This window comes from Microcaecilia unicolor, chromosome 3 (assembly GCF_901765095.1).
Source record: "Microcaecilia unicolor chromosome 3, aMicUni1.1, whole genome shotgun sequence".
Lineage (NCBI taxonomy): Eukaryota > Metazoa > Chordata > Amphibia > Gymnophiona > Siphonopidae > Microcaecilia > Microcaecilia unicolor.
Window position 1 is genome coordinate 233,950,424 of NC_044033.1, and position 27,652 is coordinate 233,978,075.

The window sequence follows — 27,652 nt, forward strand, 5'->3', positions numbered from 1 at the left end:
CTTTTCCGCTTGACTTTGGTTCAAGTGTTATTTAACGCTACAGTATTAGAAAAGAGACACATACATTTCCTCTACAATTAGATAGAATTAAAAATCAACATATGGTGAGAAGACTCCTGACGCAGGCCTGTACGGCCGAAACACAGCTGTGTCGAGTCCCTTTCTCCCTGCTATCCTTTGGGTAATAAAGCTTTTTTAATTTTTACAACCAAGTATCATCTTTTTAATGTAATTTTTATTACTTTTTTATGTATTTATATTTTTAAATACAAATTTGATAAATTTTGTATATATTTTAGTTTTTTTATTTTTTTATTTTTTGTTCCTGTTAGTCATCTTCGCTGTTTTGTTTTTTTTGTTGTTTTTCTTGCGAAGACTGGTTTCTTCTGTTTTTTGTACTACAGATAGTATAAGACCATTTAGGGGGTAGTTTTCAAGGTATATTATGGCAATGACAAATGATATTTGCCCTCAATGTGCGTTAAACAGCAACAATATGCTTATTTTCTCATAATGTGCATTAGTTTAAGTGACTGTGGAATACATACTGTAATAATGAGATTCAAAGCATTCAAATGCATGCAAAATATCTAATTATGTAAATCTAATAACACATTTTATGATGATCACAAGCAGCCTATGTTTTTGCTGTGAGGTGCCATGACCTGATGCTTCTGCATGGCACCTCAAAGGTGCACTAGCAAACCCCTGGTTTACCATGAGGCCTCCCTGAGTGGACTCCGTCCCCAAATAACCCCCCTTGTAGGTCTCCCCAGGCCTACCTGAAGGTTTCCCTTCTGGTCTAGTGTATTATGGCAGGAGCAATCCCCAGTCACTTCTGCCCATGTAGGCTCTGGGCTCAAAATAGCAGCCACATCCTTTAGCAGTGGTCTTGTGGTACAATGCTTGACCACTAGCATTAGTACTACAAGACTGTCGATAAAGGTCATGGCTGCCATTTTGAGAATGGAGCTGACATAGGCAGGAGAGACTGAAGATAGCTCTTGCCTTCCCTACACTAGGCTACCAGGCATAGGTACCAGCGCTGTGAGTGCTGTGGGTACTTGAGCACACACAGCATTGAACAAACTCTTTGACTGTATCCAGGAAAAGGTAACTTCTATTGGGTTTAGCACCCCCAATCATTTTGAAAAATGCACTCCTAAGCCACCGGAGAACTCTTGAGGTAGGTCTGTGGAGGCCTACATGAGTTGGGGGGGGTGGGTCTTTACAAGGGGGACTCTTTGGGGGTTCTGCTCAGGGAGGAAACTTTTTGGGGGAGTCTTCTCATGGGGTCATATTTGGGGGAACATTTTAAGGGGGATTGTTCAAGGGGCCAAAAGGATGGAGCTTCATTGACTCCTTTAAGATGCTGCCTGGAAGCATCAAGCTGCGGCTTAGGCCAGTTCTCTCAGGAAATATGAAGAATGCTGCTTGTGAGTTGTATTGCAAGTTGCATTCATCATGTATCAAAAATGATGTCTGGGTGGCTTTCAGTCTAAAATAAGAGAGTAGAAAGTGTAGAGCTAACAACAAAACAGTGAGAGAGCTGGGGTAGAACTACAATATAAGATAGGACAGTATGGGGAAGGGAAACACAATACTGCCACACATTAGGTCTTATATGCGGCCTGGGCTAAGAGGGGATCAGGCAAATACATCTGAAAACAAGAATGTTTTGAGATCAGCTTTGTACTTGAGAAGGGATGTTTGCAATCTAAGGTGTGTAGGAAGCGTATTCTAGAGTGAATATCACACTACAGGTGGTATCTGGCAATATCTCTCTCATAGAAGGGGTGATGAGTGTGTTTTGGTGTGAGGATATGAGTGTTCTAGATGGACAATATAGGGTTAGAAATCTCTCCAGAGTGATAGATTTTAAAGACTAGTAGTAGTATTTTATATGTGACCTGATGAGAAATTGGGAGCTTGTGAGCTGCCTTTTGGAGTGATGTGATTAAATGTATGGTGGCCAGTAATAACCTTAATGGCTCCCATGGTAAATTATAATACTATAAAAATCTGCCTTTTACAGCACTTTAATAACTACCCCCTAAGTCACACTTTTGGCCTAATACTATCTCTATGATTTTTGAAAATATATGGTAATAAATCGAAAAAAAACAAAAGCATTTGCTAATTTCTGATCTGAAGAAGAAGGGCTACCTTCGAAAGCTAATCAAAAAATGTATTTAGTCCAATAAAAAAGGTATCATTTTCTTTTCTTTTCTATGATTTGTTTTATTTTTATTTATTACCTTTAAAAATGAACTAACACGGCTACCACACCACTTTACTGAAAACATATGGACAGTTTCATGTTTCAGGTTTAATAGTACTTGATATAACACCCTTAGATTACTTTTCAGAACAGTTTACTATATATATATATATATATATATATATATATATATATATATATATATAAAAATACAGTAGGAAAGGAAATACATTATATCATAGCAGAGATAATCCAGAGCCACAATGCCTCATACTGACCTGCTGGTGGGTGTGAAGTCAGCAGGATCAAAGGTTGTAGGCATCGGTTTTTAGGCCAGCTTTAAATTTTAGAAAACATTCCAAAGTGTGGGGCACACACACACTTCTGGAAGGAGTGAAGTACTCTAGATGGGAAGTAGGGGATAAGGAGCGAAGAAAGATAAAGTGGGGCACCTGAGTAGTGCACCTTATGTAACAACTAGTAAAAAAGGCCCGTTTCTCAAACAAATGAAATGGGCGCTAGCAAGGTTATCATGGCGATTATGTTTTTAAGGGAAGTGTTAGGAGAAATGTGCTGTGATGATAAGGAATAATCGGGAAGGGTGTATAATGAGTAATATGCTCCAGGGGTATGAGATGCGGATTGTTTTTGTATCCTGGACCTTTTCCTTGCAGTGGCTTGTTGACTTTCATGTGTCTTTTCATCTTCACTCAGAGCTACACGCCTTTTTCGTTGTGATTCAGCTCTTTTCCATTTATCTTCAGCCTGCTCCTCAGCAGTTAGTGTTCTTTTTTGAGTCATGTGATGTGCACCACGTTGGAGTGTGTCTCTGCTTGTTGTTTGTGAGCTACAGTACATTGGAGTGTGCCTCTGCTTCTCCTCTGTGCCCCGCCCTCCCCTACATGTGCTGCAATTCTTCCCTCCCCTCTCATCCCCTCCGATGCAATCCATGTGCAGCAATTGTCCTATGCCCTTCCCTCCCCTCCCCTCTCCTTCGTCTCCAGCGATTGTGGTCTCTACATGATTTGCACCGATTGTCCTATGTCCTCCCCTTGCCATCCATATCCTGCAATTCGCCTGTGTGCGAGTGTGTGTGTGTGTGAGAGAGAGTTTGATAGAGACAGAGAGAGAGAGAGAGAGAGTGTGTGTGTGTGTGTGTGTTTGTGTGTGTGTGTGAGAGAGACTGTGTGTGTGAGTGAGAAAAGGAGTGTGTGAGACAGAGAGAGTGTGTGTGAGAGAGCGAGTGAGAGAGAGAGAGAGAGAGAGAGAGAGAGAGAGACAGACTGTGTGTGTCTGTGTGAGAGAGTGTGTGACAGTGAGTTCACTCTCCGTGTGTTCTTTCTCCTTTTCTTTTTTAGATATTATCCTTATTTTTCAGATATATATGAATCCCTCGTCTAAGTAAGCAATTGTTGTGCTGTCTGTCCCAGACTCCGCCTATCATGTTGTGTAACTAAGCAATTGGTGTGCTGTGTTGTTCGCTGGGTACCTCAGGGTTCGCTGGCTGTCTAACGTCAGCTCAGTTCGCCTCCAGCGTTCCCTTCCCTCTCATTGTTTCTCCCTCTGACGTCATTACATCTTGACGCGAGGGCGAGGCAGTGAGGGGGAATGTAACACTGGAGGCTGCTGTCCTTCGCCTCTCAGTCTTGCGCCATTGCTCAGTCTGCTCGCCCACTTCCCGCCACTCTGCTGAGTACCTCGGGGTTCGATGGCTGCCTAACATCAGCTCAGCTGACCTCCAGCGTTCCCTTCCCTCTCATTGTTCTGCCTTCTCACGTCATTACGTCTTGACGCGAGGGCGTGGCAGTTAAGGGAATGGAACACTGGAGGCTGCTGTCCTGTGCCTCTCAATCTCGCGCCATGGCTCATGGTGCTCGCTGGCTTCCCGCCACCCTGCTGAGTACCTTGGGGTTCGCTGGCTGCCTAAATTGTACCTCGGGGTTCGCTGGCTTGTCTGTGTTGGTAACATCCCCTGACGTCAGCTCAGCTGGCCTTCAGTGTTCCCTTCCCTCTGATTGTTCCACCCTCTGACGTCATTACGTTTTGATGCGAAGGCGGGGCAGTGAGGGGGAATGGAATGCTGGAGGCTGGCTGACGTCATCAGATGTTATGAACCCAGGCAGCCAGACAGCAATGGAACATTGGAGGTGCAAATTATTATATAGGATGATAGTAATTTAAAGGAAATCCTGTGGGAGACTGGGAGCCAGTGTTCTAGAAGGAGCAGAGAGACACAATCAAATTTTCAGGATTCTGTGATAAGTTTGACTGCAGAATTTTGTACAATTTGGAGACGTCAGAGGTCTTGAACATTGATGCCATGAAATAGAAAGTTGCAGTAATCTAGCCATGATATAGCGAAGGCATGAGTGAGAGGTAAAAGCAGTTAGCTTAGCAGGGTTTAAAAAGGTTTAGATAACTTCCTAAAAGAAAAGTTCATAAGCCATTATTAAGATGGACTTGGGGAAAATCCACCGCTTATTTCTAGGATAAGCACATAAAATGTATTGTACTGTTCTGGGATCTCGCCAGGTACTTGTAACCTGGTTTGGCCACTGTTGGAAACAGGATGCTAGGCCTGATGGACCTTCAGTCTGTCCCAGTATGAAAACACTTATGTAATTATGTACTTATTATGCATAAGACAGATTTGTCAGAAATATTTGAGTTTATAGAAACAAGCCTTAATCATATTAGAAATTTGGGGTTTAAAGTGCATAGTGTCATCTATAACGGCACTGAGAATTTTTATTGATAGTTTGAAGACAATTGGTATTCCATCCACGGAAACTTGAGCTGCCAAGGTGGGGTAATGACTGTAACCTATAACTATTTTTCAGGGTTTAGTTTGCGTTCGTGAGCAATAAGCCAATTGGATATTTTAGTAAGATTCTGGTTAAGATTTGTAATCTCAGTTGGGTTGTTATCTTGTAGGCTGATCTGGATCTGATCTGAATATCATCTTTATATACAAATGGGGTAAGTCCAAGGGACTGGCTTAAGGTGAGAAGCAGAGATATAAAGATATTAAACAGTTGGGGCTAGGATAGAGCCTTGTGGTACTCCACATGGAAATATGGTCGGGATGTGTCATTCTTCCAGTGTACAATATTCACCCTGGGCAGGGCAATGTCAGCTATTGCCAATTTCTTGTAATCATATTAAGAGAATGCCATGGTCTATCAAGTTGAAGGCTGATAAGTCCAAAGAGATGAGCATAGGTGTTGTCCCCTGATCCAATGTTTGATAAATAAAAGTAGAGATTCCTAAAACGCAGTTTCTGTACTGTGGAATTTCCTAAAGCCTGTTTGCTTGGGATGAAGAATAGAGGATAGAGGAGTTAGATATTCACCGGCTACCTTAGAATTTATAATATTTTTTGAATATTGGCCCGATTTATATTTAAAGTTTTATTCACATTTTGGCAAAAGCCTACATTTCTTTAGTTCTGCCAGAATAAAGAGATTTTCATTTATCCAACCCCCACACCCCTTCCCATTGACTGGAGCTACTCTTTTAGAAAGATATCTGTTCTAGAGTACTCTGTGACCTGGTGAAGTAAGCATCTGCATCTTTATTCCCTTCCACACTGTGTCATAATTTACCCCTCCTTTATTCTGAAAATAATAAGGATATCTTCTTTTGCTGAGCAAGAGTCTAGAGGTAGCACTGGAGGTTTCACTATCATGTTTCTGTTTCTTCCTCTTAAAAAAAAAATCATGGGGGTCAAAAAGTGTTTTTAATTGGATAGGAGAGGCTCTTGCCCACTTATATCATGATCAGCATACCAACTGATGATATTCAGCAGAACGTAGCCTGGCTGCCACTGAATATCAGAACTAACCAGCCACGTTGAATTCAAGTGGCAGAAGGATGGTCTGGGGCAGAGTCAGGGAGGAGCCTGCAGATATGTAGGTACTGGTGATATTCCATGCAGTGCTCAATGAACTAATCAGGCATATAGGAATACAAAAAGGCAGTCCTAGTAGGGTTGCCAACTAGATCTGAATTCGCTCAGCAGGGTTGATCCAGTCCTGGGCTTACCTTAATTCATGCAGGGACCTGTAGAAAATCCAATGGGGAAATCAGACCCACAAGTCTGTCGGGTTAATCTGGATCTAGTTGGCAGCCTTAAGTCCTAGTTTTGCCAGGTATGCATGTGCTGGTACTGAATATCAGCTCCTCATAGCCAATATGGGTTGTGCTGTCCCTTCCCTCTCCCTCAAACACGACTAAAATTGTGGTGCCATGACTATTGCCAGGGTTCACAGCTGCCATTTTGAGCGTGGAGGCACCATTGGCAAGAGCGACTGGGAATCATTCTTGTCCCAAAGATACCTCTAAACCACCACATAAGGTTAAGGTAGGTTGGGGAAGGGGCTACAGTGGATAGGGGAAAATTCAGGAGGAGGTGCAACTTGGGGTGGGAGGTTGGAATTGCTGGAGAGGGAAATGGCGATCCCTATATGCAGGCCCCAGCTGAATGTCATCTGGGACCTGCATAAGGCCTGGCAAATGGGGCACAACTGGTCATACTCAGATATTCAAGGCTGATGACCAGACATATCAGGATCTTATCTAGCTGGTGATGGTCAGTGCTTAAACTGACTGCCACTGGCTGAATATTAGAGGGATGGTTTCTAAATGTGCCAAAAATAAGTTAATTCTATTTGCCCCCCCCTTTAGAGTGTGTGAGGCAGGCAATTAACCTATGTTTTTGTTTGTCCAGAAATGGTAGAGCTGCCTTAGGGAGGGGCAAAATGTTACTTGACATAATCATATTGAAACTTTTTGGCAAGAAGCTAAACAATCCTATCCTGCTGTCATGTCGTCCAAATCCTATGGTTGAAGAAGTAACTGTGCATAAGAAAGAAGCACCATTTTGTTTTCGTTTCTTTTCTGAATTTCAGAGGAGAAATATGTGATGTTAGGAAGGTGCAGGTCTAAGAGTGATATCAGGCGTAGAAGCAAAAATAAATCATATAGCACACACAGGGCTCCTGAACAAAGGAAGGCAACCAGACAACCAGATAGATTGAGTTTGTATGTCAGAGAAAAATCAGGCTCTGTGGGTAAAGACAGACTCTATAGTCCTTGAAACAGTACTTCAGGGATAAAGGCTGAGGCATAAACTGATTTCATACATGTGAGAATTCTTAAAAAAGTCTGGCCTATCCTGTGGGTGTAGACTACAAAGTGACTGGGCTCTGCTGTAGTACACATTTTCTTCTCCTCTAATATGCTGCCTGTATATTCTGTAGTACATTAACAGTAATATCCCTATACATAACACAACATACAAAAACTTTTCGTTTTCCTTGAATCACCACCAATAGTGTTAGTACTACTACTACTAGAGTAGACATGGGAATGGGAGTAGAAGATGAAATATAGTTGAGCCTAGGACCTGTGCTAACACTATTGGTGGTGATCAGAAACTTGGATCTTTAACCTCTGTAACCCACCAGCCAAAATACAGAGATTTTTATGTTTGTTTTTTTAAAGAGAGTACCAGAGGCTGCAGATTGCTCCAGTGAAAAGTTAAAACATGAATCTGCTCCTATATCCACACTGGGACAAAGGAAGGCAGAGAGACAGTGCAGGGTGCTTTTACAGACTTAATCCGGAACATTCATTATAATTGTTGAGCTAAATTATCTAAATTTAGAGGAAGGAGCTCAAAGCTACACGTTGATCTTGGTTCCTTAATACCATTCTGCTAGACTTGAAAATAGCATTTTTCTAACTAATATTATTACCTTCCAAGGCAAATAATCCAAAACTCTGTGACTTCCTCCACTCCATAAGGTAGTGTTTCCAGTGTCAGACATGATCATATTGTGCAATGCATGTGCCACAGCATATACAGCATTGTAAACACTATAGCTGCTCCCCAAATATTTGGCACTGCAGTGTAACAAGGAGGGTAAGGTTTGATTAGCGCTGCAGGATCTTTTAATGCTTTTGGGACACCGAATGTCACACAAGACTGTCCACCATTCCGAAGTATGACGAGTAAGTGGAAATAGGATTGGATCCACTTCACGGACAAATTTGGAAAAACCTGGAATATTTTTCTTTGCCACTGTAAATGTCAAGGTGTTATTCCTCACACCCAAGTCCAAAGGAAAGGTCGAAAGAAAGTCCATCTCAACTGCACAGATCCAGATCTTGTTTGGTATCTTTCGAATGTGACCATGACTATAAAGACTTAATGCATACTGTCTATCCGTATAAAGAATTATCACATTAGCTGACGATTCATAGATTTTGTCATAAATATTTTGCGCCTCTTTTAATGGAATACCACTGGCGTGACTGAAGGTTTCTGTAAATGCGACGCAGCCTCCATTCTGCATGATCTTTCCTATCAGAATCTGGACAGCTGTCAGGCTGCTCTCATCATCAGATGCAATGATGATGACCCAGGTCCAGTCAAAATGCTTTAGTAACTTTACTATTCCAGTGCAGAGAGGTAGGACACTGGGGACAGTCCGGTAGAAATAAGGAAACATAACAGTATCACTCATGATAAGACTCTGTGAGCTGTAACTGATCTATTGAGAAAACAATAATCACCTTCTTGGTCATTTTTAGATTAGATTTAGTAAAAAAATAATTTAGGAAACAAAATACTTGTACCATTAAAGAATATTGAATAAGGGCAATTTTATAAGCAACCTGAGTGTACAGAACAGTTTTAGGTGCTCAAGGGGATGTTTATAAAATTGTCTGATTGTTAAGCACATTAGGGGTGGTCCGGGGCAGAGCATGGGTGGAGCCAGTATTTAGCCAATTAGTAGTGCTATTTCGCCAGCTAACCAGCTGAGTGAGTACATAAAATTAGGACAGCAAAAAGGTTGTCCTAACTGTATGAGTCAAGTTAACTGGCTGGTACTCAGTTAACTTCTGAGTCAGTGCACATAGCTAGATGGATGGCTGGACTGTGGATGACCCAGTACTGAATATCTGGGGTTAGATCAGCCCACTGGTGAGAGTGGCTTACAAGCTGCTTACCAGGCTGAATCTTACCCCCATAATAAAACATATGAAATATATAACATATTTAAAGCACATATATTTACAGAAGAACAGGAGCAAAAAAAAAGTTCACCTTTTATGGAGTGGCAGAGCATTTTACAAAGGACACAGAAACCTGATTAGAGATGTCCACAACAAGATGTCTGCAATCAGGCAAATATTTTAGCAAAGGGTCTGCTGATGTAGATCCCCTTCTTAAATACATTCCTATGGTGGCAACTTCCAGAGGGAGCACTCATTTAGGAAAAGGAGACGTTATGAAAATAAACATCTACAGCACCACCCTATAGATGGGTCAGGTTCTGTACTGCCACATCTATGTGTTGATTTGAGAACACAGATGTCACAGGGCTGCATACCTGCATCACTTCCTGACTCCCAATACCCCTCCCCCATCAGAGCTTACTGATCCTCTCAACCCCCTGATCATAGCTTCCCGATCCCTCAGTAAGCACTTCCCTCCACTGCACATATCCTCCCAAGAAGCCCAATCAGATCCTGTTGTACCCCGCAGGGCTTAAAATCCACCCCTAGGATTCACCCAGGTCTCTATGGTGGCAAAGTGGACTAGAGCAGGAGCAACCCTTTCTGCTCCCACCCCATGTGGCTCCAGGTATCAAAATGGTAGGGCTAGGTATTTTGGCACCCTTAGTTGCCGGCACCCTGGGTTGCCTCACCTGGTACAATGAGTAAGCCGACCCTGGTTACCATCAATACTCCAGAAAAGTTTTAGAATTAGAACTGTAAGTGTAAAAGTACCCTAGAACTAAGGCAACAATCTCACCAGTTAGAATAAACAGGAAAGCAAAATCTTCACTTACCTTGTACTGGCATAAGCATAGAGGGGTCAGTTTACAATAAACAGATCTATTCCTCCTTCATTTTCAAAATCAATTTCTACAAAAAGCTCTTTGCAAAAATTAATGTGGAGAAAAAAGACCCAACCTTAATATAGCCCAGGCAAAAAATTACCCCAATATTGACTAAATAAATGTCACATCTGTAATACTAAAGGTGGGGGGGGGGGGGGGGGGGGGAGGGATACAATTCCTAGACAAAACAAATGACTGCTTCATAGAGCATATGGTTTAGGAACTGACAAGAGGAAGAGCTATTTTAGAGCTAGTCCTTAGTGGAATGTAGGACTGGGTGCAAGGGGTAATGTTGGGTTCGCTAGGCAATTATGATCATAACATGATCAAATTTAAGTTTGTAACTGGAGTGAAGTCATTGGGGAAATCTATTATGGCAGCATTTAACTTTCTAAAGGCCAACTATGATAACATGAGAAAAATGGTTTACAAACAGCTAAAAGGAGAAGCTGCTAAGGTTAGGAGGTTATCAGACACAGACATCTAGAAAGTCCAAACCAGATGTATTCTATGTGTTAAGAAAGGTGGAAAGGAGGACAAATTACAATCAACACAGTTAAAAGAAGAAGTGAAAGAAGCTGTTAGAGCCCAAAGAACATCTCTCATAAAATGGACAAAAGGATCCAAGTGAAGAAAACAGGAAGCAGCATAAGCACTGTTAAGTTAGATAAGGAATGTTCAGTAGCACAGGGGCATAGCTATGGGTGGGCCTGGGTGAGCTCAGGCCCAACCAATCTCAGCTCAGGCCCACCCACTTTGTCCTGATCCTCCAATCAAGAGGATCTTCTAGGTGCTAGTTAGGCTGCAGTGGTCTGTCAGTTCTGCCGCGGCTGAGCTAGGCCCATTTAGGCAGCTGGCAGGAAAAACAGACAGCAACTCTCCTACCTGCGGTAACTTCCTTAATTTTTTTAGTAAGAATATGGATCGGAATGGAAGTCGGCTGTTCTAGTGCCACTTCTGCCCTGCCGCAGTGCTGTGTTCACACTCTGAGCTGGATCCAGTCTATCACACTTTCTAAAGCTAAGGTTTGTATTGGACGTGGTTTACAAGAAACATTTATGCGTGCTTGCTGCTCGCACGTTGGTACGGGCTGTTGATATTCTCATATCTGACCATCGGTCTCAGGGTGATTGGCTTGCCTTCCCCCCTCCCCCTATGCTCCTGCGGAGCGCACAGAAAAATCTGACGCCAGAGCTGCAGCTTGACTGGCCAAATGTCCTCCACTGTGCCAGCAGATGCTGGAGAAGTTATTGGGCCCTCGCAGGCTCGCTCTTTCAGCCTTGAGTTGAGCCCCCTTCCCCCAGGCCTCAGCCCTCCCCCGTGACCACAAACAGGCAGTCACAGGATCTAGCAGCACACGGAGCACAATCTGCAGTGCTCTAAGTCTGCATCTGCCACCACATGCACACTGAGCGTATGGTGTGCATAAGAATTTGGAAAACTCAAGCCCAGCTGCCCAGGTAAAATAATTTTATTTTTAAAAATATATATTATGTACAATGTAATGCTTGTGGTGGGCTTCTTTCTGGGGGGGGGGGGGGGGGGGGGGGGGGCTCTTCACTGCCTAGGGAAAAAAAGTATATTTAATCATCAAATATACTTTTTTTTCCTCTAGGCAGTGAAGGGCCCACCTTCACCTAGAAACCCACCAACAATAAATTGTAATATTGGTGGGTTTCTGGGTGGGGTTGGGCTCAGTGCCTAGTTAAAATGAAAAATATTGTATATTTAATAAAGGTGAGTTTCTGGGTGGGGGTGGACTCTACAGTGCTCAAAACACTAAAAAAAAGTTTTATATTTAATGCTGGTGTGCTTCAGGGTGGGGGAGGGGGAGATTGGGAAGGGCAGGGTAGAGGTAGGACAGGGCTATAGGGAGGGGTGGGGGGTTGGATAGGGCTGATGCCTAGCTACGGGAAGGATGGTGGGAAAGAAAAGGGCTGATGCTGGGCTACGGGGATAGATGGGAGGGGGGTAGGGAAAGGAAGGACTACAGGACAAATTTTAATTTTTGATCCTTTATTTTGTAATTGATAAGGTTGGTCTGTGTTCTGCCTGTGACTAAACAAGTGAGCGATTCTGCTGACATGTGGTTTGTGTGAGGATCTATGAGCCTGACTTGTCTGGCTATTCCAATGGGATGTGTATTGCTGTTGTACATATTCACTGCTGCCTTTTTAAAAGGTACTGTTACTGGTATTCGTGTTCAGAATTGGTGTTAAGGTTAAGAAGCTTCTTTGCAGGATATAGTGTTACTTCACAAAGTACCTGGCAGTGAAAGGATTTTGTATTGCTATTATTGAGGTGCTACCAGAATTTGAATACATTTTTCCTATGGAAAGCTGTTAGAGGAAACATACTAGCTATGTTCTGTATGTATCCCAAGAAATGCTACTCATACCTTTATACATAGTGCCCACCCATATTAGCTCTGGGCCCACCCAGAATGTCAGGTCTGGCTAAGCTACTGCAGTGGCATAGCCAGACCTGACATTTTGGGTGGGCCCAGATCTAACATGAATGGGCACTATGTATATAGGTGTGAATAGTGTTTCTTAGGATACTACTAAATAATGCCTTAATAGTGCACTTACTAATAGATTTCTAAGTAAATAGCCAGCCCAACAGCTATCCTGTATCAACATAAACCACATACATACTAAATGGAAACACAGACATTTTTACATATAGTTATATTATCCCATAACTTAAACTTGACCAGATATGTCTGCTATAAGGAAAAACATCTCAGCACAAATCATAATATCCTGAAAACATAGGCGCCCGGTATAAGAGGCTTGGGGAGGCTATGCCTCCCCAGCCACAGCAGGATGGGTCAGCTGTTTCTATAGAAATGCTAAATAGTATTAGTAGTAGTTCTCCTGCGAGTCCTGCTGCTCTGGGGGGTTTAAATAGCAGCAGCTGTGTGAAAGCCGTCTCTAGCCTTGTGTATAACCAGTTGTAATTTGATTATCTTACTGCTGGAAGAGCAGAGCAGGGGGGTTGGCTGGAGGTGTCCTGGGTTGCCAGGGAGATATTTAACTAGGATCATGAATTCCTGCACATGAGCAGTGCACACCAAAGAGACTTGCACTGACCCCTGAAATTTTAAAAGTGCTAAAAATAAGTTTTAAAAGTATTTGCATTAAATCTAATTGCAGAATTTAGGTGCTAGGAAGTGGGATTGGTATGCTATGTACTCAAATTTGCTCAAGCCATATGCAAATTAGTCCATTTTGGGAGGTTCTCATTTGCATATTTATGGGTAAAAATTGTTGGAAATGTTTACAGCCTTAATGTTAGGGCATGGCTCTGATCAAAAATGTGAACTTTGATCCAAAAACGAAGGGTTTAGCTAGTGTTTTTGACTAAAAATTCCCATTAGAGTGTCTGTATGTTAATTTGTATTCAAATAGAGCTCTCTGATTGGATGAGCAGCTCCTGTTAGAAAATCTGCCCGGGAACAGAGAGGAGAGAAGAGAATCAATGGGTGGGTGGGTGTGGATGGCTGGAGGGGGGCAGAGGAGAGGAGAGAATCAATGGGTGGGTATGGATGGCTGGAGGGGGGGCAGGGGAGCGAGGACAAGAAATGAAGAAGAAAGGCAGAAAGTAAAGAAATAAATGGAAAGGAAGCCCTGGAAACAGAGTTAAGAGGACAGATAGCAGCAGAATCGGATACTGGGCCAGCATGATCAGAAAAACAAAGTCACCAGACAACAAAGGTAGAAAAGATAATTTTATTTTCATTATAGTGTTTGGAATATGTCCACTTTGAGAATCAGGTGCTCAACATTTAATGTTTATATTTATTTACTTATGTATGGCATTTTATCCCACATTAAACATGAATTAGGATGTTTTATGGCTCTACATGAGAATTGTGATATTATGATCCTTGTTTCATATTGTTGACGGTCTGCATTTTCCGTATGGGTGGTATATTGGTGTATTAGGTTCTGCCCAGTGTAATATTTATGGTACAGTAAGGTTCTGAGTGTGTTTTTGCACAAAGTTGTGCATTGTGTTTTGTAGTTGAGCGATTGTGGTTAGTATACAGTATGCTTTGAGCAACCACTTTATTCTTTGACATATGATACATATCTAATATCTAAATTTAATAAAAGGTATTAATTGTGACTTTTATTTTTATTTATTTATTTTTTCTGTGTGTTATCAGACAATTATGGATTTAAGCTCCACCCCTGGCCCCACCCCTTACCAATTGCAGAATAAAGGACCAAAAATTAGAAGTTACAGAGAAGTCAGGTTACGCAGGCTGAAAGGAGCTATAAATATGGCTATAAATATGGTTACAAACCTTTATGTAAGGAGAGTAAATAAAAGAAAGAGAAAAAGGAAAACCGATATGGTTCTCCAAGTAAGTGGCTAAGAAAATAAAGAGTTGGCAGTGGCGTTCTGTGGTTGCCTGACACCCAGGGTGGATTGCCACTGCTCCCCCCTCCCCCCCCCTGGGTGCAGGGCAACACGGCACGGCACTCCCCCCGACGCAGTTCCCACCTGCCAACCAGGTTCCAGCTCCATCCACCCCAGCGTGGCGCCTCGCATCTGCAGCGCTGCTGTAAAAAGAAGAAAATCGCCTCGTCATCGGCCCTTCCCTCACTGTGTCCTGCCTTCGAGAAAATAGGAAGTTATGTCAGAGGGCGGGACAGTGAGGGAAGGGCCGACGACGAGGTGATTTTCTTCTTTTTACAGCAGCGCTGCAGATGCGAGGCGCCACGCTGGGGTGGACGTAGCTGGAACCTGGTTGGCAGGTGGGGACTGCGTGGGGGTGGGGGGGGGGGGGGGAGGCGGCGCCATGCTGGGGGAGGACGGAGCTGGAACCTGGATGGTAGGTGTAACATATAGGATAGCAATGTCAGGAGCCATGGTGGCTCCCATTGCTACCCTTTTTGTTTGTTTGTAGTATCGTCCTTGAAAACAGAAAACGTTTTCTTTCAATGCCAAGGTTGCTAGTTGGATGATGACCAGAAGGGTACCCAGTAGTAACTGCTTGATATTTTTTAATTTATTCAGAAAGTCTGTGGTGTCTTGTATGAAGCTGTTTATCTTGTGCACGAAAGGTTTCAGAATCCTCTCTAAGTTCAGCTATTTCCTCTGGGAGTGTGCCAATACCAGATATGATTGGTCTGCCAGGATTTCCAAGTTTGTGGATTTTGGGTAGCATGTAGAATACGCCCACAAAAGGATGTTTGGCATGAGTTTCTTCAGATGTGGCTGTACTTGTTTTGGATGTGTTTTGATATGGTCTTTCAGTTGTTTTGTATAATCCTGCATGGGATCCTTAGTTAGTTTCCTGTAGTATGTGTTGTCCAAGAGCTTTCTGTGTCCTTCTTTGATGTATTTTTGTGTGTCTATAATCACCACCGAGCCTCCTTTGTCTGCAGGTTTGATGACAATGTGTTGGTTGTTTTGTATGGTTTTTATGGCCACTCTTTCTGGTGGAGTAAGGTTGTACAGAATTTTCTTTTGTTTGATAGAAAGTTGTGATTTTGCCCTATGTAGTTGTCCAGTTTGTTGTTTTGCCAATCCTGTGGGATGAAATATGTGTTCTTTTGTTTAAAATTGTATTCCAGTCTGTTGGGAGTTTCTTTATTGAGGAAATGTACCTTCAAGCGCAGTTTTTTAAAGAATTCTTCCAGGGCTGAGTATAGTTGAATTTCATTCAGCTTGCTGGATGGGCAAAATGAAAGTCCTTTGGAGAGTACAGAGACCTCATGCTGTGATAATTGATATTTCGAGAGATTTACTATCCCTATTTGATTGGCTCAGAGACTTCCAGGTCTCACAGCTGAGTGAAGCACGGCCAAAAAAGATGTTTTTTATTATTGAGGTGAATGACGGCGAAAACGGACGGCTTTTTTCGATGGCCGGCCTCAACTGCACTTTTGTTTTTATTATTGCGGCGGGGGGGGGGGGGGGGGGGGGTGAGTGGTGCGGCGTCTTTGGGCGGCACAGGGAGGCGTATTTGGCATGCGCAGAGCAGCCAGCATAATGCTTTGCTGCTCTGCGCATGCTTGATCGGCCGATTCTCCGACTGTTTTAAGAAGGAATAGAGAATGCAAGTGAGCTACAACGAGTAGCTCATTTGCATTCCCTTTCCTTGATGCATAGCCGTTCCCTACCGATTCGCTATGGAATTTGGTACAGAACGGCTCTAACGACGACTTTAGTGCATCTTGGCCCTTAACATCAATTGCTGTTATTTGATTTAACACCAGGTGCTGCCACCGGGGGGTTACACTTGCATTGTTTAAGGCTTGTTCTATGCTCTGTTTGGTCAATAGGCGCCTCCAGCCTATGCTTTTTCTAGGAGATGTGAAGCTGTCTAACTCCAAAGCTAAATGAACGATAAACTCATATTGACTTATTTTCTTGCTGGTAACCAGGGCCGGTTTTAGACATGCTGGGGCCCAGGGCAGAAATTAAGGAGGGGGCCCCCAATCCCCTTTCCTCCCTGCCCCCTCCCTCGATATCCCCACCCATCATTACTACCACACATAAAACAACCTTAAATGACTTCTTCACACACAAAACACAGATAGACTTTCACCAAATACAGAACTAGGGATCACAAATATGAACACCAAAACGGAACTAGGAATCCCATGAAGTTAAACTCTGCAAGTACTGCAACACTGGAGAAATAAAAATAGAAATTTGTACTGAACACAATCAGTGGCATAACCACAAAGGTGGGGGGGGGGGGAGGAGGAGGACTTAGAACCCCCCCCCCAAAAAAAAATTAACATCTCCCTTGCTGTAGCTGGTGGGGCTCCCCAGCTCCCCAAGCCTCACCAGCTGATGACCATCTCCTTCCCTTCCTCAGATCCAGTGACCAGAACTCTCCAAGCTCTGTAGCTAGCAGCAGTATTTCAGTGCTGCTGCTGCCCCCACCCACACCTGCTCATCTTTTACACATTTATGAAATCCGAACATGCATGGTGGTGGTGGGGCAGTGGCAATTTGGAGATACTGTCACCAGCTGCAGAGCTTGGAGATTTCTGACTGCTAGACTGGAGAAGGAAGTCTTCAGTTGGCGGGGCTTGGGGGACCACCACCAGCTCAAGTATTTATATTTTGCATTTGGGTGGGGAGAAAATTTAGTGCCCACCCATTTGGGCTCAAGCCCCCTCCCTCTCCCAAATCAGCCGCCTTGCTATGCCACAGAATACAATACAAAAACCATCTGTGATGCAAGCTAACCTATTCCAGTTAATAAATTCAAAATAAAACTTTTTTCTACCTTTGTTGTCTAGACACTTTGTTTTTCCATCATCTTGGTCCCAGTTTCTCTTTTTCTGCTTTCTTGTCTGTCTTCTGCAAATTCTCTTTCCAGTGTCTGCTGTCCATTTTTATTTTCTCCTCTCTTGTTCCATTCCCTCATTACACCTGCCTCTAACATATTGATTTTTCCTTTTCTGCCTCTGTTCACTGAAATTTCACTCTCTTACACCCTTCTTTTATAATTTTCAGCTACCTATGAATTTTCCATCTCCTCTCAGTCCCTAGCCCTCCCATTTCCTATATCACTCTTTCCCCAGCCTTCTATTTCCTTCTATCTACTCCCCATTACCACATTTATACCTCTATATTCACTATTCACCTCACTCATCTTCTTGCCACCCCCCTTTGACTTCTCCCACATGGTTTCACCATTTCCAGAGCCTCCTCTCCCTCTCTCCACTCTTGTCAGGCAATGAGACTGGGGTGGGATACATCTCCCTATCCCTTTCCCACCACCCCCCTAGCATCTTTCTTTCTCATCTCTTTTTCCTCCTGCTCCCCTCACCATGGGTCCATCTCTCCTCCTCTGTCTCTCCACCCCATGGCCCAATATTATTCCCTCTCTCTTGTCTGTTCTTCTTCCCTCCCCCTTGATGTAGCATCTCTTTCCTCCCTCCATCCCATTGTTCAGCATGTATCCCTCCCTTCCACCTCCAGACTCAATATTCTCCTATCCCCAATTCTAGCTTCTTTCTCTTTCTTCCAGAATGCCCTCTCCTTCAGCATCTCTCCCTCCTTCCCTACTATCTCTCTGTTTCTCTTCCCAACTTCTCTCTCTCCTTCCCTACCACCCCGCCACCCCATGTCCACCATCTCTCCCTTTCTCTTCACAACTGCACTCCCATCTAGTAACTTTCCCTCCCTCTGTACAACCCCCAGGTCCACCATCTCTTCCTTTCTCTTCCCACCTGCCAGTATCTCTGTCCCCCTCCCTCCATACCCCACGGGGTCCAACTTCTCTCCTTCTCTTGCCTCCCTCTATCCTACTGGCCACCATCTCTCCCTCTCTTCTGTTTCCAAGCCCATTATTTCTTTCCCTTCACCTTCTCCCCACTCTCTCTTTGAACCCATTCTCCCTGGTTGAGTTCAAAAATAGCTGCTCCAGGGCACCAATGAGATGACCCAGCAGGGAACCCTGGAGGCAATGATACTGGAGTTGTTTGTCCTCTGAAAGGGTTGTCTGGCTATTGGCACACAGGATGGGTTCTGGCCCAGCTTGAGGTAGTATGTCATGGTGCTGTTGCACAGATGGAGCAATTGTTACTGTTTTTGTCAGGGATGTGTGTGTGTGTGTGTGTGTGTGTGTGTGTGTGTGTCCCTATGCCTATATGTCCTACAGCTGGCTGTGAAATGCCAACTCTGCTGGGACCCCCAGGAGAAAGGCAGTTTCCAGGTGTCAAAGTGGGAAACTTAGGTTTGGGGGCATCTATCTGTCAGATACTCGTGCTAGCTGTTTTAGGGCCCTCACTAATGGCAGTGGCTGCACATCACTCTATGACTCATGCCCATACTTTGGAGGTGCCAGGGGAAGAGGAAATGGGGAACTTCCATAAGAGGGGGTTGGGGCCCACTATAATGTATAGATTTCAGGGTCCTCCAGCTTGGGCCTTGAGGGATGTCTTACAGGGCAGCATACCCTGGTACATCCAATAAGTGTGAGTTAGGGGGAATGACAGACCATCCATCTGGGAGGCCAACTGATGCTGTGATGAGTCTCTGAGGTCAATGTATTGTCCTCCTTGAATACTCCTTTGTCAGATAGGTATTTGGAGTAGGGGTAAGGGCTATAAGGTATTTGGAGTAGGGGTTAGGGCTGTGCGACCTGAATGCAGGGGACGTTGGTTTGATTCCTATTGTGGGTGTTTGGGTTTACTGTTTTATTTCCCCTGACATAGTGGCTACAGTGTACTAGGTAGGTGTCTGTGACAAGCTTTGCCCTTTTCTATAGGTCACTGGAGGATGCCATCCAAAGGGTTTCCCCCCTCCACCCCTTCCTTTCCATGTCATCTTATAGGTTGTGTGTTGGCTGCAACACATTCTGGTAGATATGGGGGTTGTGAGCACACTGTAATGAGGATAGCTTCATAATCAGGCCTTGATCAGGGACAGAGCTGTAAAAGGGGTGCTATGTCTGTGGTACTTATGTGGGGTCCTGAGGTGCTCCCTCATGTGCCAGATTATGGCAGGATCTTCTCTCTGGATGCGTCTGTACCAGTGCCAGAGCAACTCTAGGTCCCAGTGGATACCGAAGCATCTGCAAAACACAAGTTGGTAGAGACAGTGTTCAGGTGATGAGCCTTCTTGGCATCACATACATTATTATTATTATTTTTTTTTTTTACAACATGTGTACTGTTTCTCACATAGCCTGTGGCAAGTGGTTACAGTCAGATGGGGGGGGGGGGGGGGGGGGGGGGGTATGAAGAACACAAGTACAGGTGCTGTGTGAGCAGAAGTGACCTTGAGGACAGAGGATGGCATGATGGCACAGTCGCTGGGAGGTGGGGATGGGTAGTGGAGTAAAACATGTGTGCCTTTGGGTGGCTCAATGTACTTTAGTAAGCTGCTGCCAACATTCCCATCAGTATGTAGGTGTGGTGCACGATGCTGGGTGGGGGGGGGGGGGGGGGTCCAGATATATACAGCCCCTAATTTTAGTATTTCAAGTTTAGTAGAGAGGGGGCCCCATAATTACTTGTCATTGGATATTCTGTACATTCTGATTTCAGCAAGGTTTTGTTATTCTTTCTCATGAAAAATCTATAACATATATGGCAACAACAAAGGGAAATCGCTGTATGTGACCCTGTTTATATATGGTGCTTACACATGAGTGGGTGATATGATCCTGGGGTGGGGGCAATGCTTCACACTCACCTTGACAGGGTGCCTCTGATTGATCTCCTTGCCTTTATGGAGACATTGCAGGGGAGAGGAGGTGGTGGTGGTGGTGTTTAAAAATTTGTCTCCTGTGCCTCAGGCACAGAAGGACCAGGAGCTCTGTCTCCGGCACTGTGAGATTTGGTTCCCTTCGCAGAAACATGACTGTGCACACTGAGGAACATTCCTCCATGTGTAGAAGTATATACGCACATTTTATATGTGGAGGGAACATCCTGCCTTTGCTGTGGACATTTTCTCAACACAGGGACCAGTACCACTGTTGTATGTTTTACGAACTGTATTTTTGATTGGTGGAAATGTTTATCTCCGAACATCTATGATGTTTGCATGTTCTCTTTCTAAACATTTTTTTTTCTGTATTTTCAAACATCAGAAAATGTTTAGTTCTTTCTTCCATTAAAGACTTCCATTTTTTTGTAGATATTTTTCAATAAACGTTTAATTCACTATTTGTACATATCGAAAATGCTCCTCAACATCTAATGCACAATTCACCCAGGGGGGATGGGGGTATGTACCTGTTTCAACGATCAGCTGCTATGCAATGGACTGGTTTCATATGTTGATGACATCGTAGTTAATGGACAGTGCCATTTTTAAGTTTGTGACTTTTGTAACTGGAGCTACAGAGAAGTAAGAAGCTATCTATAATGAATGTTTTGATGGTGTCAAAAATTGAGAAAATGCTTTATTCACACTTATTTTTTCTTTTAGAGTGGAAAATGGTTCTGGCACGTGAGGTTCTGGTTAAAAGAAGATGCTCCTAATGAAGCACAGCTTGTGAAACGGATGGCTCCATTGAGGGAAATGATCAGTTGAATGTTTGCACCTATATTTTTGCTGGGACTTTAAGTGATGAATTGCTTTAAAAAAGTTTTAAAGATGTTAAAGATTTAGAAGACTAAAAGATTAAATCATTATGAAGACTGGAAAAAGTTTTGGAAGATTTATTTAGTTCAGAATGTATATTCTACACTATCTACCAAATCTAGGTGGATTACAACGGTACATGCATAAAATAAAATAATAAAAGAAAATAACATAGCACAAAAACAAAATAGCTATATAATTACCAACCATAACACCATTACTACATAGAACAGCCTGACCTATACCTGAACTAAATAAAAATTATACAAGATTTAAAGTTCTGGCAATTGCAGCATGCCAGAAAACACAGTCATCAGATTAAACTGAGTTGGCAATATAGGGTTCTTGAAATAGCAGGGTCTTTAACATAGATTTAAACTCCTTTATATCTTGAAGGGATTGAATTTTGCTTGAAAGTGCATTCCACAATGGAGGACCTTTAATGTAAAAAACAGAATTCCTAAATTCCTCCAAAAAGATAGAACAGAAGGAGGGTACATCTAAAATGTTTGATGACAAAGAACTTGGCGAACGAGAGGGCTAATGAAGGTGTAAAGTGAACGCAAAAACACAATCTTATAATGAATACGTGATTCTATCGGTAACCAATCAAGGGCAATTAAAGATGGATTGTGTGCTCAAATTTAGAAATTCTTTTAATTACACGAGCAACAGCAATCAGTGTGGACTGAAGCAATCTTAAAACTCTTTTGTGAACACCCATCAATAAACTATTACAGGAATAACTGTACTTTGAACTACCAATTAGAAATGATCTAGGTTTAAAAAAATCTTTCAGACTTCTGGCAATTCTCAGGTTCGCAAAGATTGTTTTTATAACCTTTTGTACCTGTTCTTGCATTATGAGTGATTGATCAAGAACAACTCTCAAGGATTTTACTTTCTGAACAAATTGTAATTCAACATCCCCAACTGTTCAGGATTTGGGAAATGAGGAAATAGGAGAATTGCCCAACAGCATTACCTGTGTCGTCTTATTCATATTCAATCTTAATCGATAGTAATGGAGCAACAACTTCAAAAAATCAATAGTTTTTTTAATAAGGCTGCACAACTTTGAAAATATATTGAATATCATCAGCATAATCAACTCCAAGAGTATTTAACTGCAAACATAAAGGTTTGACAAAGATATTTAAAAACGTTGCGGAAAGAACTGATCCCTGTGGTACGCCAAAAGAAATGTCCAAAAAGATGAAGAATTACTCTCACCCCTGACCCTAAATTGCCTGTCAGAGAGGAAAGACTCAAACCATTAAAAACAATCCCTCCAAGCCAACTGCTTTTAAACGCCACAATAAGATCTCATGACTTATTGTATCAAATGCAGCAGAAGTACAAAACTGGTACCTTTATCAAAGCCCAAACACAAATGGAAAATCAGTACTTCCATAAGTGATCAACAATCAAACAAAGCAGAGGAGGCAATCAGTAGCCAGGATGATTCAGGGTTGTAGAAACACCTTTAATAGATAGCTGTAACTTATACAGTCTCAAATGGATCTAGGTTTGAATATACAGTCACAAGTGAAATAAGACTCAACAACGTCCATGTTTCAGTTTTCCAGTCTTCCTCAGGAGTCCTCTGAGTTCACTTGTTAAACCAAAAATATAATCAATCATCCAGAACCTAAGTAGGTAGATTCCGGATGTCGTTGTAACCAATGGTGTACCTAGGGTACTTGGCACCCGAGGCCAGTCATTTTTTAACCCCCCCCCCCCCCCAAATCCAGTACTAGGCATACCGAGAATACAAAACACTCATGACCTATACAGCAATTCTACCATACCATAAGCAAGTAATTTCTATGAGTCACACAAGGTTGTACCTAGGAAAAGGAAGCATCTTAAAACACTACAGTGAGCACTAGAACATCAATTCACCTATTGTAAAACTAAACCAGACAGAATAGTTCGGATCGCTGATCCTGCAAAGTCAATGTAAAGAGAAAGCCATGTCTTTTTCACAGACACAGATACACCCTAAAGCACTATAGAATAAGTAACCACAAACGTTTTATTTAGACAAAAATTAAACAGAACCCCCAAGAAGTCAGATTCTGCATACAATGCAACACCACAGAAACAGAAACATGGCTATGATTCCTGAACATGTGGCATCATTAAAGGACAGACTTTTAAATGCCTAGTTGGGTATATATGCTAGTCTCAACCAGTGGCGTAGCAAGGGCGGGGCGGTGGGGGCGGTGCGCCCCGGGTGTCATCGGGTGAGGGGGTGCTCAGCTCCCGCTGCTCCGCCTTAAAAAATTTTTTTTTCGAAGCGCCGGAGAGTGGCAGGCAGCGCGCCTCGCGTCTGCCCTGCTAGTAAAGAAGATCTCGCTGATGTCGTTGTCCTTCCCACACTGAGTCCCGCCCGCCCTCCCGGTAATAGGAAGTTGCCTCAGAGGGGGGCGGGACTCAATGTGGGAAGGGCGACGACGTCAGCGAGATCTTCTTTACTAGCAGGGCAGACACGAGGCGCGTTGCCTGCCACTTTCCGGCGCTTCGAAAAAATTTTTTTTAAAGCAGGACAGGGTAGGAGAACGGATCTCGGGTCGGGTCGGGGGGGATTCAGAGGGGAGAAGGGGATTGGGGAGGGGTGGGGGTGCTCAGAGGGGTGCTTAAAGGGGATTAGGGAGGGTGGGGGAGCTCAGAGAGGGGAGAAGGGGATTGGGGAAGGGTGGGGGAGCTCAGAGGGGTGCTTAAAGGGGGTTAGGGAGGGTGGGGAGCTCAGAGAGGGGAGAAGGGGATTGGGGAAGGGTGGGGGAGCTCAGAGGGGTGCTTAAAGGGGGTTAGGGAGGGTGGGGGAGCTCAGAGGGGTGCTTAAAGGGGATTAGGGAGGGTGGGGGAGCTCAGAGAGGGGAGAAGGGGGATTGGGAAAGGGTGGGGGACCTCAGAGGGGTGCTTAAAGGGGATTAGGGAGGGTGGAGAAGCTCAGAGAGGGGAGAAGGGGATTGGGGAAGGGTGGGGGAGCTCAGAGGGGTGCTTAAAGGGGATTAGGGAGGGTGGGGAGCTCAGAGAGGGGAGAAGGGGATTGAGGAGGGGTGGGGGACCTCAGAGGGGTGCTTAAAGGGAGTTAGGGAGGGTGGGCGAGCTCAGAGAGGGGAGAAGAGGATTGGGGAAGGGTGGTGGAGCTCAGAGGGTGCTTAAAGGGGGTTAAGGAGGGTGGGCGAGCTCAGAGAGGGGAGAAGAGGATTGGGGAAGGGTGGGGAAGGGTGGGGGAGCTCAGAGGGGTGCTTAAAGGGGATTAGGGAGGGTGGGGAGCTCAGAGAGGGGAGAAGGGGATTAGGGAGGGTGGGGGAGCTCAGAGAGGGGAGAAGGGGATTGGGGAAGGGTGGGGGAGCTCAGAGGGGTGCTTAAAGGGGATTAGGGAGGGTGGGGGAGCTCAGAGAGGGGAGAAGGGGATTGGGGAGGGGTGGGGGAGCTCAGAGGGGTGCTTAAAGGGGATTAGGGAGGGTGGGAGAGCATCAAGGAGGGGAGAAGGGGATTGGGGAGGGGTGGGGAGCTCAGAGGGGTGCTTAAAGGGGATTAGGGAGGGTGGGGGAGCTCAGATGGGTGCTCAGAGAGGGGAGAAGGGGATTGGGGGGGAGGGGAGTGCTAAGATGGGAGAAGGGATCTGAAGCTGGAACTGGTGTCTGACAAGGGGGCAGGAGGGAAAATGGGTCCATGCCTGGGGCAGGTGGGAGAATGGGTCTGGGGCTGAAAGGGGGGGATGCAAGACATGTGGTGGATGAAGGGGACTGGAACTGGGGGCTGAAAAGAGGGGGCAGAGAGAGAGGGGACAGATCCTGGATAGAAGGGGGGCACGTGAGGGAGGGCAGACCCTGGACGGATGGGAGAGGGAGGGCAGACGGATTGAAGGGGCAGAGAGAAAGGGCAGATGGTGGGTGGATGGAAGGGGCAGAGATAGAGGGCAGATGTTGATGGAAGGGGGAGAGAGAGATGGCAGACTGGGGCAGATGGTGCATGGAAGGGGCAGAAGTGGATGGAAGGGAGAGAGGGCAGACAGTGGATGGAAGGGGCAGAGAGAGAGGGCAGACACTGGTTGGCAGAGAGAGAGCGAAGACAGATGCTGGATAGAAGGAAGACAGTGAAAAGATGAGGAAAGCAGAAACCAGAGACAACGAACTGTAAATATATATTTTTTATTTTTTTGCTTTAGGATAAAATAGTATTGTAGCTGTGTTAATAAATGTTTATAATAGAACATGTAAATAAGGTAATCTTTTTATTGGACTAATTTTAATACATTTTACTTTCAGAGAACAAAACCCCCTTCCTCAGGTCAGGATAGGACACTAACAGTACTATACTGAATTGACCTGAGGAAGGAGGTTTTGGCCTCTGAAAGCTAAATGTATTAGTCCAATAAAATGATATTATTTGTTTTATTTCTATTTGTTAATTTGTAAAGTGGTGATTGGTATTTGTTAGTTTTTTCAAATTTACATCTGCTGTCTTTATATTTTGCACCGTACTAGAGGACATTTTCTGTTTCTGTGGTGTTGCATTGTATGCAGAGTCTGGCATCGGGAGTTCAGTTTAATTTTTGTCTAAATAGAAAGTTTATGATTACTTATTCTATAGTGGATTAGGGTGTATCTATTTGTGAAAAAGACATGGCTTTCGGTTGGCATTGACTGTGCAGGATCGACGATCTGTACTAATCTGTCTGTTTTCATTTTACAATAGGTGAATTGATGTTCTAGTGCTCACTGTAGTGTTTAAGATGCATTCCTTTTCCCTGTGTGACTCGTACAAATTACTGCTTATGGTATGGTAGAATTGCTCTATAGGTCCTGAGTGTTTTGTATTCTCGGTATGCCTAGTACTGGATTTCGGGGGGGGGGGGGGGGGGGGTGTTAAAAAATGACCGGCCCTGGGTGTCAACTACCCTAGCTACGCCACTGGTTTCAACTTTGTTAAATGTTTAGACATATCAATCTATTTGCTCCCATGATATATCTGAATTCTATTATGATGTCTTGGTGTATTTTCAAATGTAAGCCACATCGAACCAGAGTTTGCTTGGGATAATGTGGGATATAAATGTAAAAAAAAAAAATCATTTATCCTCCATCTTTTAAGACACTGTCTATCCAGCTAGATAGTGATGACAAAAGAAAGCAAGTTTGGTTCAGTGAAGACTAACTCAAAATAACCTGTTCCTTAGCTGGGCTCTAGTATTACCATACTGAAAATGCGACCAGCGGCGTAGCAAGGGGGGGCGGTCCGCAACGGGTGTCAGCTCAAGGGGGGTGCTCCCTGCCAGCTCCCCCCCGGGTGCATCAACACCCCCAGACCCAGTGCCTACCCTCAGCTCCATCCAACCAGCTCCCGCACCCTACCTTTAAAGAAATCTTGGAAGCCGTGGCAAGGCGAGGCGCAGCGCCTCGCACCTGCATGTAAAAGAAGTGTGGATCGTCTCATCGGGCCTTCCCTCACTCTGTCTGTCCCACCCTTCGCTGACGCAACTTCCTATTTCCGCAAGGGCGGGACTGACAGAGTGAGGGAAGGCCCGATGAGACGATCCACACTTCTTTTACATGCAGGCGCGAGGAGCTGCGCCTCGCCACGGCTTCTGAGATTTCTTTAAATCCCCTAATCCCCTGAGGACACTAGATGTGCTGATGGTTGTAGGGTGTCTGGAGGTGGAGCCATTCTCAAGCTAGGTTAAGACTAAGAGGCCAAAGTTTGGGCTGCCTGGTCCTTGTCTAGGAATCTGTCTGCAGACACATGTGCATCCAGTGGCTACATTCCTGGCACAACTCTCAGTCCTGCCCATCTCACCAAGTAAGGGGCCAGCCTGCCCCAAAGACCTAGCAAGCCAATTTTTATGACCCCCTGATAGGGCTCAAAAAAGGTCTCAATCCCACACGGCCTACAGCCATGAGATGGCAGAACAGATTGGAGAGTGAGACTGCAGGCATGTTTTTCCAAACTCCCTCCATGGGAGGGGGGTTTATGAGCCCCAGTATCTGGGGCTGTCGTGGGCCACCTTAGTTTAACTGGTATCACAGGCTGGTGAAGGCCATAATCCAGTTGATGTCACCAAAATGTGGCCTAATTGAGATCCAAAGCATGATGGATTGGGGAGTGAGCTGTGAAAGGGGGGCAGTTGGGAGATCTACAGGGCACATTGGTGCCTTGGCCAGTGGTACAGCATTTGACATTCAGGGTCAGCTGCTATGCTTGTGCACATAGAGGGCTCTTTGCACACTCCCCTCCCCTTCTGTGGCAGTTTTCCCCCTCCATTTTATGCAATCTCCTTTTTGCACAGTTTGCATAGTACATTTAGCAACACAAGTCCAGCCAGCATGGCATGCCAGGCCACCAACACATTGGGGCCCTTTTACAAAGGCACGTTAGGCACTATAATGTATGCAGTGTACGTCAAAATGAGACTACTGCCAAGCTACCA

General features: G+C 44.3%; 1 protein-coding gene across 1 annotated transcript in view; it reads right to left on the reverse strand.

Moving 5' to 3' along the window:
• LOC115464434 (vomeronasal type-2 receptor 26-like) overlaps positions 1-27,652 on the reverse strand; it is a 48,199-nt gene that overhangs the window by 14,277 nt on the left and 6,270 nt on the right. The window contains exon 2 of the mRNA XM_030194816.1: positions 7,981-8,778. Coding sequence (XP_030050676.1) covers positions 7,981-8,778 — 798 coding nt within the window. The remainder of the gene's footprint in view (positions 1-7,980; positions 8,779-27,652) is intronic.